Source organism: Rhea americana, unplaced genomic scaffold (genome assembly GCF_003343005.1).
Source record: "Rhea americana isolate MKP2758 unplaced genomic scaffold, rheAme1 scaffold_124, whole genome shotgun sequence".
In the NCBI taxonomy this organism is placed as follows: domain Eukaryota; kingdom Metazoa; phylum Chordata; class Aves; order Rheiformes; family Rheidae; genus Rhea; species Rhea americana.
In genome coordinates, this window is record NW_028185306.1 from 360,520 (window position 1) to 373,451 (window position 12,932).

Below are 12,932 nucleotides of genomic sequence, written 5' to 3' on the forward strand. Positions count from 1 at the left end.
ACAGTAAATGATATAATTAATTCTTACTTCTATCTTCGATGTACTCATCCCAGTTAAATGTTGTCACTGTTGTATTAATAAATGTACCATTTTCACCTATAGAGTTATTAAAGTAGGAAATAACAGTGGTTTCAAAAGTAGAATTGTCTGGAGGCCACTGCAGGCATTTATTCCTCAAGTTGCCCATGAACAGCTGCAGCCCTATTAGWGCAAATACACTCAGACAAAACACAGTCAGGATCATGACATCTGAGAGCTTCTTCACAGACTGAATTAGGGCTCCCACGATAGTCTTCAAGCCTGCAAAGAGAAAACACTTTTATTATGATATTAAAGAGATACTAAACAGAAACTATTATGTGATTTTTCCTGACAAGATAAAGATTTCATGCAAAATGACAGCTAAATGAGTCTAATATTTGTGATACAATAATTTTAATGAAAAGCCTGATTATTTGTGAAGATGAATGAAAAGCTGTAAGTTTATGTTTTTTTGAGAGTGTAGAGAAATAAAAAGTAGGTATTCCTCAAAACATTGTTATGCCAAAACAAGTGATTTTATTATTCATGCTATATTTCAATCCTAATAGAAAAATATTGTTTGCTTTTGATGATGCCTCTTGCCCAAACCTTTTTATATGAACCATTTAAAAAGTATTCTGTGTTAATAAATCCTCACAAAAACATTATAAATTCATCTGTGAATGATATCCTCATGATAATATTCTTATAATATAAAAGGGGTGATGGTTTGGAGAAGAAAGACATCTTTAAAACAATTCCCCATGCATGGCCCATGCTATCCTTTATAGTTTTATTTTTTGTATGTGACACTCAAAACTGATTTAAAGTTTCTATATCAAGTGCCTGCAATAAATGATAAAATTTGCATCAATATGAAAGCTTAGAATTAACTTATTTTCAAAACATGTAAAGGAAAGCTTGATGTCATAAGATGCAAATCACGTAGGCTGTTTACTGCAAATATCTCATGCAAGAATTGTTAAACTCAAAGGCTGATTTTTTTAAAAGAAAATACAGCWAGTATTAAAGAAGCAGGAATCAATTTAATAAAATTACTAGTCTTGATTCCTGCTTTTTATTTTGTTAGTAATGTGTAGCAACCAACAAGGCTTATGCTTTAAAAACGTGAGTACAGCCTTAGTGGAACAAAAATCAGCCTCAGTGTTTAACCTAGCTCTCACCTGGAATGACTGATATTGTTTTCAAAGCTCGGAGAACTCTGAATGTTCTCAACGCTGAGACATTGCCCAGGTCCACAAACTCTGTCACATATCTGTAATAGGGGAGTTCACACACAAACACAATGACAGCACACAAATAACAGTTGGAGATACGAGGGGCCTAGCACCTTACACCAACTACTTCTTACCTGGGATTACAGAAATAGTTTTCAAAGCTCTCAATACTCTGAAAGTTCGAAGAGCTGAAACATTGCCTAGGTTTACAAATTCTGTTACATACCTGTAGGATTAAATCACAGTTATTCAGAATTGAGGCAGAGCTTATCCTATTTACTCGGGTCTTTGATCAAGACCTCTTCACCTTTCACTGCATTTTGCCTGTATTATTAATATGCTTCTGACCATAAAATTAAACTAAATTTTTCCAAAGTAAACCACATTGACTCGATTTTTGAAACCTAATTTGGTAGTTTGTGACAGGAAGTCAAAAATACGCCTTTAATTCTGTTTTACAGAAAGAAGACAGGATATGAACAGTTTGGTCTGATAGCGCTGGCAATCCTAATGGGCTGACACACCATACTGGCCTCTGCAGCACATGTTTAGTTAGAAATACTAAACTGTACAAAAGAGATAGAAGAAACATATTGAAACTGCAGGAAGTCCAGGCTCCAAATGTTCTGGCTGACAAAATATGAGGCAATTTTTAGTCACGAATTTCAAGTTAAAAAAAAAAAAAAAAAAAAAGAGGAAAAAAACCAAGTAGAAGACTTACGCAAATGTAATGACAGTGAAATCGAGCCAGTTCCATGGGTCTCGAAGAAACGTAAAATCTTCTAAACAGAAGCCCCGTGCAAGAATTTTGATAAGTGACTCAAAGGTATAAATTCCCGTGAATGTGTATCTGAGGAAAACACGCAAAATGAAATTTATAGAAAGAAATAATTGTTATTGTTATACACTGTACTTTCTAGTTGCTTTATTCTCATTATTTTCTTCTCTTCAAGTTGTTTAAAAATTTAAGGGAATATATAACCAACTTTAAACATTTGCTGATTTTTTTTGCAGGAGGGGAAAAAAAGGAATGAAACACAATCAAGAGACTGCATGACAACCCCTAGGGGAAGTTCAGATTCTATAACCCACACCAATGAGTCAGTTGCAAAGTTCCCCATCATTTCGTTGGTGCACATTCATGCCCAGTCTGAATCCATGTTATAACACGGAGACAATTAAGTTCCGGTTTCAAGAGAAGTCTCTAGACTAATTTTTTGTCTTGCTGATCTTATTTTTATGCTGAAATGATGGTCAGTAGCATGATCTGGCAATAGACCTACCTTCATCAGTCACCACTGACTTTGTTACAGGGTAAGCATGCTCAACACTTCACATTCAGCAGGAAAAGCATATACTATTGGAATGAGATGAGCGTTTTCAGATGCAAAATCCCATGTGAGATCAACTAAAAATATTTACAAATTCCAATAAAATTCAACTACTCATTTTGACTGAAAAAATGTGTTTGAAACTTAAAAAGTGAAAATATTTAATTCTGGTATTYTGAGTGATTTAAATTTTCCACCTTTAAATAATGTCATCTTGAAATTTATTTTCATTTTTATCTTTAATAGAAAATGAAACATGCTGTTTCATTTTGAACTGTTTAAAAGGCTCAAAGTGGACTTCAGACTTCAGTCAACCTGAAACCAATTCCCTCAAGTGATTTTTTTCAGTTCAACCACTAAAACAAAAATTAATTTCCTGTACAAATCTGCTCAACAGATAATCAGGACTTTTGTTGTATATCTAAATGACACAACATAATSACATGAAGAAATATTCAAGCTAGCTATCTTTATTCATAAATACTTATATACACAAGACATCCTAAATACATGTATGTTCATATTGAATTCAAAATAGCAATACTTCCATTAACTTTAACAGAGCTATGATTTCACTGTTAATAACTGAAGATTAATCAGATGATAAATAACATCCAAAGCAATAAGAGTAAAGCAGCAGAAGTACAAAATGCTATTTTAAATTGAAGCACCATGAAGAGCAATGTTTTCAAACTTGGTCTACAGCCATGGAATTATCACAAAGTCCATGTTAATGGTATATGGGGATCTAGGGGTCGACACTGTGCTGGACCTCTTCTTTCTAGAGGCTGCTTCCCATGGGAAGAATAGCGAACTCCTTAAATACCTAGCTTATAGCTTCTTTTTTATGCAAGCTTGTCGCTGTTGGATTGTCTTTGGTAAAGGAAAGCTGCCTAATGGTGAACACAGTCATCCATTAGACACCGTCTTTATTTATAGTGGTTACACAATACAGACAGAGGGGTGTATTCCCCCATGTCCTTACAAAGATGAAATAGAAAATATAGTGGAAAATACTTACAAACCACTTTTTGCATAGTTACAAGATCACCTTCTTCTTTGTACATTCCCCATTTAGTATTGCAAATAGAGAATGGAAATTGAACAACTCATAATGAGGGAAGTGTAAAAGTATTGATTTAATACTACGCAGAAGAAACTAGCATCAGAATAAAGGTTGAAAACATGCCACAAAGTAGCTGTTGTCTGTAGATGTCATCCTTATTAATATAAAATCATTTACAGCAGTTTAGTTTAGATTTCTGAATATTATTCAAAGAAAATCCATTCAACTTACTCTACATTCTTTGTCCAGTCTGGAGGGTTACTCATGGTCATAAATACACAGTTGGTCAAAATAGTGCACATGATAAGCATGCTGAATAATGTAGGTTAGGAGTTAAGGAATGTAAGCCAGAAATCTCTTTAAAATAATATCAAATAACATCCTGTTTTGGCAGATTTCCAGTATCAAGAGCTATTTATCCCTCCACTGCTCTGTTGATGCTCAGGATAAAGCTCCGAAAATTTTAAAATTTCCATAGTCATTGCTTAATAAGTAAAAGAGAAAACTCATGCACTGAAAATTAGAAAAAAAATATAAAGAAAATCTTAAGAAGATCCTAGATAAATTTTTATTTTGAAATAGAAATGTGAAAATTTAAAGTGATGGCTTCCAATGTTATGTAATGATGCAACAAGCACTTGCATTGGAGGATCTAGATGAATTTGACTTGTTTTATGCATACAAAACAATGAAAACATTTGCTTCATAATAGTGTTATGTTTCACTATAAAATTTAGCAAATACCAGTGTATTTGCTTATCATTATAATAATACACATTGAAAGCTAGAGTTATCATTTTATAGGAGACAGTACAGGGAAATTCTAGGGCAAAAATTAAATTATCCATGTTTGTGTTATATATGACTTCAGTAATAAATGCTGGTGGAGGGGGAGGCATATTATATTCTGAGAAAGAACAATCTAATGAGAATTCAGAACAGCTCCAAGTCATAAGTAACTTCACTGATTTTGACAGAACTGCTCTGGATTTACATCCTTGGCTCTCATGACTGGTGACATTCATCTTAGAAACAAAAATAAAACAAACACCAAAATGAAAACCAGACAGATGATACACAAAATGTCCACATGATGGCACCATCACTCAAAATTAGAAAGATATATTTTAAGAAGAGCTTTAGATTCTGTAACTAAAATGCAGGTCCATATGGTGCTCCTATCCAGAAACCTGAGCATATTGGGGTGGGAAGTACAGTGACGTTCCCCTCATAAAGTTTCCTTTGCATGTCTACATTAATAAAAACAATCTTCAAGTGACAGTAAATATTTTTGCCTTCTGAACCGTCAAACTGCTGTGGCATAACATGCAGTAATCCTTCAAGTTGTTCTTGCTCAGTAAAAATATTTCAAATCTTCTACTCAGAATAAGGCTTCTTGCTACATAATTCTTACATAAAAGGGCAGAAAAGAAAGATCAGTATTTTAAGGCCTATACAAAAAACATACAAAATAATTTGTTATAAGCTTTTTTTAACAATCCTGTATCGTACACAGGCTTTTGAAATTTTTTGATCAAATATCCTCTCAAATTTGCAAATCCTCACTATTATTTCATCAATGCAGAGAAGACTAGAATACACCTTTCCACAATTTCAAACAAAATTTTAAACATTCTGACCTCTGCCATGTCAGTTCCATGACTTTCGATTATTCTATGTAATAGAGTAATATTCTGTTACATGTTAAAAAGTGCCACGTAATTGATAAATCCATATTTGTTGTGACACCTGCAGCAAGCAAATATGAACCAGGCAACCTAGCGTCATGAGTAATTTTGTATTCAATTGTAGGCTAGCCATTGATATGAACATCCATCACATATTAAACTGTGGTAACCAACAGACTTCCACTATACAAAAATTTTAAAAGTTCCTTCCAGACATCTATTCTATACGATTATAGGATCCCTACAGATAATGCTACATAAAACTGCTTTCATTAATACAGAATGTATATGTTAGACTCTTTTGAGATGTAACATTGTAGCATTTATATTCGCTCCTTAAGGAAGCAGGCTTGCTTAAGCAAGACCTAAGTAAACGAGCCAATGCCCTCACTGTTCACGTTAGGATTTGGGAGCAGACCAAAGGGATGCCTGTTGTACTGATACATTGAAACATTGAAAAAAATCAGTATGATAGAATTAGATATGCAATTACTAGCATTAACTTTGCAATCGTCTACCTACCACATGGAAATCTCATGACCTACCTGAAGATTGTAGGATTACAAGCACATAAAGTATAACGATCAAGAAATAAAATAGACAGGTAAGATACATATAGAACTGAGCATATATGATAAAACAAGAAATCTAAGCTGTTCTATCAACCTATCCTCTGCAAACGTGATGTGAATCATAAAATGAAAAGGAATAATGAAACCATATTTTCACTAAATAGTCATGCAAGCAAAAATCTGGAATCAAAGATTTGATTTTAACGCAAAACATCAGGGAAGGACTGAAAGCATTTTGAGCAATATATCTGCAGTTCATGAAAAACGTGGAGGAGGGGAAAAGATGAAAAAAGATTTGAACATTACAGAAAAAATAGAGGGAAGTGAAAAGAAGAAATAGGTGGGGGAAGAAAAAAACACAGAGGAAATTGTAAAGGAAGATGACTAGTTGTTTGGCTTCTGATATTACTATATTAAGATGCAGCAATGAACATAAATGTAAGAAGGAAAGAAGAAAAAGAAGACAGAAACAGGAGACAGAAGCGGGACAAAGCACTGTAGATCACATCCATCCTGGGACATGTGCTAGAGAATGACTTAAATACTAAGTAACATTTCATTCACTACAATTTTAAGACCACTTGAAAAGGATATGAATGTACCAAAATCTTAATAGCTATTTTTCTAAGAGGATTGAAAGGAGTTAACATGTACAGGGCAGAGGTGGCACTGAATCGGAATATTGCCTTTCCTTTATTCAATACTATAAAGGTCTGGAAGAAGAAACACAGAATGAAAAAATAAATAGCATTTAAAAGATACCCACAATTCCAACTTTCAAGCATAATTTTCATTTTCATCACTAATTACACTTGGTCAAAATCTTCTTTCATTTGCGCCCCCCGCCCCAGTCAGAGTCTCCTTGTCTAGTTCACATATAGCAGCCTCCAGCCAAATTACTACAAGATGAATGTATTTTTATAAGTTAATTCAGAAGCCATAAGCAATCCATATATTGCTAGCTAGAAAACAGAGTCAGAGGTATATAAGGTACTGAGGTATATATTAGTTGAATTATTAGTGTATTTCGTGTAGCTTTTAACATGCATATGTATACACACTGAGATATATGAGTCATTAAAAGTTCAGCATTCTCTAATGAGATTCCAGCACTAATTACCACATCATCTAAGYACTAATACAATATTACAATGGAGCGATATGATATTCAGGAATTATCTTCATAAAAATAAATGAAATCACAAGTGTTTGATAACCAGTTCTTGGCCATAGCACCAACGTAAAGGATAGCTTTCTCTGTATTTTAGGAATATAATAACATATTGTTTCTCTTTTCAAATGTTTCTTGAGAGCTTCATACTTGCAATTCTGTCTATTTTTATGTCATAATTTACTTCTACCCAATACAGAATTCAATAATCAATTTATTTTCACTGTCTGTCTGCGGTTTCAGCAATAATTCATACATATTGTCAGCATTAAAATAACATTTAGAAATGTTAATAGGTTGCTTAAAATCTGGGAAATAAAGAAGGAGAAGGCCTTTTTTAACATGCAGCAGGTTTTTTAAATATTTACACTTGCATGCATTTGGGCAAATTACTATCTCTTTCTATCATCTCTTCTTTCTACACATGGGCCAGCCAAAAGTGGAAGGTCATTCTCATTGAAAGTAAGAGGATCCAGCTAGTATTGCTGGCAGCACTACAGATCCCAAAGGGACCATGAGCCATGCAAACCTGGAGCACTGCCAGTAGCCATGCTCTGCCTCAGCTGGGATCAGAGGGCAGCATTTGTAAAGATTTTGCTCTGCTTTCAGAGCAGGTGTGCTAAACACAGCACTGAAACAGTGGAAATATAATGCCTTTCCCTGCTGGAAATCATAAACTTCAGCTCTTCCAAACTAAACGTATTTTTGTTTCCAGCTATCCACTGTTTCTCATGGCATATTTTGGTCCTTAATTGGAGAGGAGAAAGAATCGGTGTCTAAAATACTACCTTCACTACCATTGCTTTTCAACTGTATTATCTTCTTCCTTGAGTTCAAGAAACTGGTCAAAAATCAGAGATTTTTAAATACTATTGTCTTTACTCTGGCAAAACCTGTGATGAAGCACTACTTATGTGATGGTGGCCTACCAAGATATATTACAGTTTAAAATGGAACCTGACCTAAATAAACAGGATGTTGAAAGATATACAAAGACAGCAAGAAAATATCGAGAGAAATTACAACTGCAATGCATATGCTTTAGGGTCTTAGATCTCCAACTAGAAACCACTATGCTGTCAGAAACCACCACCACAATGGCTGTGTCTTTCTCACCCCAACAAGCAACTCAGAAGAATGAGTTTACTTCTTTTTCACACTTAATTGCAGAATTACTCTTCTGGTTTCCAAAGTATGATAACTTCTGAATTTCCAGCACTGAACTCCATATTTTTATTACTGCATAACTGGGAAAGGAGGAAGGAAATGGAACAGCACTTTGACCCAAATACCACTTGCCTTATTTTCAGACCTCAACAGGATTAATCACTCGAGAAAAGGAGCAGAACACAGTACTTAATTGAGAACTTAGTTTTCAAATTTAACTCATAGTTATCCACAGCATAAAAAAGCTTTAGGAAGGCCGCACTGTACATTTAAGGTACAACTTATTTTTTAAAAGCTATCATCTCTCTTTAGCTTAGCATGGTATGCCTATATTGCTGCTGTCTCAAAGGAACGTACGAGTGATGAGGCATATCGCTAATTCCTGAAGGAAAAATCTTCATTTCTTTTTTTCCTTAGTCCAAGTTTGACTCCTAAAAATTCTTGGGGGGTGTCTTTCTTTTCCTTTGAAGTATTTTTGTGTGGTTTTTTTTAATTCATTTAATTCACTAATTCACTGTTTTATTCACTAATTTCCAGAGAATAACTTTCCCTACATAAGAAGACAATGACAGAAAATCACAAGAATTTCAGGAGGTCCTTCTTTCCTGGTAGAATAATGATGGTGCAATAGCTGTGATGCCATAATCTGAGAGACTGGGAATCTGGAGGAAACTCAAGGACATCTGGACAAAAGTTTAAAGTTTAGCACTATGCTTGTCTCTCTAAACAAAAGAGTATTCTCTCTTTTGTTTTTTTTAATAAAATATTTAAATAAATTTATTTTCAAATAGTATAATGTTTTATTTTGTGGAAACTACAAGAGAAATTCCTACCTTCTCGTTGTTTTTTTACCTCTTTAAACAACCCCTCTTTGACAGCAATCGTAGAACATTATGAACCCAGATAACAAAAATTTTTCACACAGAATATTTAGGAAAAACATATAATGTCTCTATTATAGAGTACAGCATGAAAGAGGAAGATATTTGGCATATACCAGAGAAATAACCTTTGCATATTGCCTCATCATTCTCCAACAAAAAGAGAGTAAGACCTTGGCTTTCCACAGGACAGCAAAGAAAAGTTAGTGAAAAGGTGTTTAACTGCTTTTGAAATGTGTTTCATAACGAAAATGCTGAAACTGTTAAAGATCTGCTCCTTTTACATTTATAATAGAGTAATTAGTAAAATAATAACACCCTAAAAATAACCCTTGTGCTACTTTTTCAATAATTTTTGTTCATGTAAAACACTGAAAGATACAAATTAGAGTAAAATGCCAAATATATTAGGAAAAAAGATGCATCTCTACCTACAAACTAGGTTCTGCAAACTTTAATAAGGAACTTGCGTTCTTACAATTGAGATTTCTGCCAATGAAGTCAGCTAGAATAACATAGTTAGAAGTAAAGACTGGGCCAAAAGCAGTTGACATATTATGCCCATCAGAGGGTTTTTTTGTATTTTAATCTTCCTAAAGTCTGATAGAACTATAGCATACACTAGCAATAAACACTCACTTTTTTATTGATGTAATATGGGTCCAGGTCTTCCAAGGGCTCGGACACCATTCCTGGAGGTATGTCGCCATAAATAAATGGCAATGTCTTTCCTGCCTCCAAGTCACTATTTGGCTTTGGGCCATCTTCATCATCATCATCTTTGCGTTCTTGTTTGGATTTTTTAGCTTTTTCTTCATTGATACGCTGTTCAATAGCTGCAAGTGATTCTCTTGTGAAATAACGGAAGCTGTCAGGTCCTGGTGGTACCAGCACTGATTGTGCCATCTTTTCATCCTGCACCTCTTAATTACTGTTTAGCCTCTCTCATAAAAAAGTGCTAAAAACATAAAAAACACAGAAAAAGTTAAGATCAATACACCACACAGTCACAAACAATTTAGAGGAATACATCTTTATGTATTTTTATGTGGTACAGCTTGTTAAATACAGTAATCATCATCCTAAAGGAGGATTTTTTGATCATTTTTATTTCAAGACAGACCATTTTCCTTTGCAGCTGGCCTCATCAGTTCTTAAAACATTTTGTTTAAAATTCTCTTAGTACTTCTGAAGATGATAGATTGGCAATTCTATAAACTGTATAAAATAATGTCACATACAGTACAATAATGACTTCTCATTTCCAAGGGGAATGGTTTGATCACTCCAGTGAATAAGGCAGGAGGTGTTTTCCAGCATTCACTGTGTGAAATCAACAGTTTGAAGTGTTTATGGTGTGGTGTTGAGGAGTAAGACTACTGTCAATTCACCTCTTCATTATCCTGAAAGCTGTATGTTAGATGAACCTTCCCGCTAGCTAAAGGGACCAGAAATGACTCCTGGAATCCACCACTGACACTGAAGGCCAGAGGGATCAGTTGAAAGCAGTGTGAGATGCTCCTTCTGTTCAGGTGCAAATATGCTGCCTTTGCAGAGCTGCCAGCTCAGGAAACAAGGAATCGGGCACAGACACCTGTATTCTGATCCCCTGCCTTGCAACATGCTGTGCTTTGGAAGAATTTCTGAATCAAGCAAAAATTATCTTTACACATTATATACTGCATTTTTAGCTCTTTTAAATCTGATATCATATAAATCATATATATTTTTCAAAATTTTCACTACCAAGAGCAGAATCATCTCTTCTTAATGCCTCCAGACAGCTTGGCAAAAACAGCAAATAGAAAATATTCCCAGTGCAGACACTTTGATATGAAATCATAAATTTGATCTCTGTCGTAGCCTTCCACAATTTTTCTCAAGAATCCTTATCCTGAGTAAGCACATTAAAAATATAGCTAATAGAATAAAAAAGTAACATCTTCTTTGCAAGACAACATGCTCAAAGACAATTATCAAATTAAAATGATACAATAATCAGACTACAATCAGTACGATCCTATTTTATTGCCTCACTAAACAAACATATATCCATCAGACTCCAGCACAGCTGCAACAAATTCATATTTTTGAAGCCTGCTAAACTGCAACATGATGTTTTCTCCTCATTATCCTTAGTATGCATATAGCTATTTCTATCTGCAGGCACATGCACACACATCAAAACTCCTGCAGGTCTCCCTGTGGAACACGCTCTTCCACTGCGGTCAAATGCACCTGGTGCATTCTGTCATGGACGGTCTTTAGAAAACTGCTGCTGAAACACATGCACAAGCTAGTATTAGCAAAAGGGTTAATCAGGAAAAAGAAAGTGGTCTTGCTGCAGAATCCTGTTAGATTTTACTGTTAATTACAGAAAAAAGACATAGCCCTGTCTTAATGCTGCAGGAAGCAATGAAAAATTCATTACCAGTGTAGACTCTTGCACTTAAGTGGGTTTGGAATGGCACCAAAGAAGACTGCAGCTAAATTCCATCATGTCTTTTCCTTCTTTTTTTTTTTCCTCTCTTTTTTTTTCTTTTTCTTTTTTTTTAATTCTCCTTCTGAAGACCACACCCAACTTCCTGCTAAAGGATCCTGGTTACTGAAGTCAAATCCAGCATTTCCTGTGCGAGCCTACTAGCTGCTATAACTCCTATTGCCACTAGATGGTACTGATACATGTCCACAAATTCTTGTCATAAACGGCCTTTAGATTTCTATGAGAATTTTTGCATGTTCAAATACTTCCTTAAACTGAGACTCTAGGACTAACATTCATGCTTGTACAGAATCGACCATGACTCAGGATTCTCCAAAATTCTCTCAAATATATATCAGCTATTGAGAGCTCAGCTGTGAAGCTGTCAGAAAAGAAAGTAGGAGGGATAGCAAAGTCAGATAAATACAAAAAGGGAGGTTGCACAAAGAGTGCACAACTAATACACCTGATGGGACTCACAGCAGCCTGGATTATTTTGAACTAATGCTTTATCAGCTTTCTCATGTAATAATATTACTGATGTGTATTCTTTCTAGGCATCTGGGAAACCCAGCACTGCAAGAAGAGGATGGCAGGTATGAATGTTCACTGTAGTGGCAAATTTCTGCACAGAAATCAGCCACTATTAGCAGCGAGCAAGACTAAATACAGAATCAAGAGCTTTGTAAGCCTCTCCTACATGGCAAATCAATGAGACATCATCTTTGGGTGCCACTCCATCTCAATGCCATCTTCCTTCTTCACTCTTTTCTCTTCTGCTTCATCTACATTATCTAGCTTGCTGACTTTCTTAGTTCTTTCTCTCTTCTTCCTTCTGCTGTATTATCTTTTTTTTATTCTCCTTCTCCCCTTACCATGAACTTTCTACCATTCCCTCCTACTCTCATTCATATCCAATCTCTTTCAAACATTTCAAGCAGCACATCCCTGTATCTACAGATTCAGGCCTTCAGGTAGTCATTTACTTCTTTCCCTCATGCAGCTGTGAAGAGGATTCGAGCCACTGTGGCAAGGAACAAAGAGCACAGGGCCACTATAAGGTGTGAAAGGAATGAAAAGGAATGAACACAGGCGCTAAAGAAAAGCCACTTCYGTTGCATTGAAAAGAGGACAGTGAATAAAGGGAAAAATATTGATAATCTGTTTCATAGGCAATTGTGGTGACAGGAAGAACAGTCTGACTGGATCTAGATAATGTTTTCAAAACTTGCAGCAACTTTCAGCATCGGTCTACAATATTACTTAATTACTGTATTACTATACAATAAGACCTGATATCTATAAGGTGAAGAAA

The 12,932-nt window shown here is 35.0% G+C and overlaps 1 protein-coding gene across 1 annotated transcript in view; it reads right to left on the reverse strand.

Moving 5' to 3' along the window:
• Window positions 1–10,057, reverse strand: part of SCN2A (sodium voltage-gated channel alpha subunit 2) — a 56,139-nt gene extending 46,082 nt beyond the window's left edge. Inside the window, 6 exon segments of the mRNA XM_085325853.1 lie at window positions 28–300; window positions 1,206–1,297; window positions 1,981–2,109; window positions 3,888–3,977; window positions 6,487–6,629; window positions 9,775–10,057. Coding sequence (XP_085181979.1) covers window positions 28–300; window positions 1,206–1,297; window positions 1,981–2,109; window positions 3,888–3,977; window positions 6,487–6,629; window positions 9,775–10,041 — 994 coding nt within the window. The 5' untranslated portion in view covers window positions 10,042–10,057.
• Between the last annotated feature and the right edge of the window lie 2,875 nt (window positions 10,058–12,932).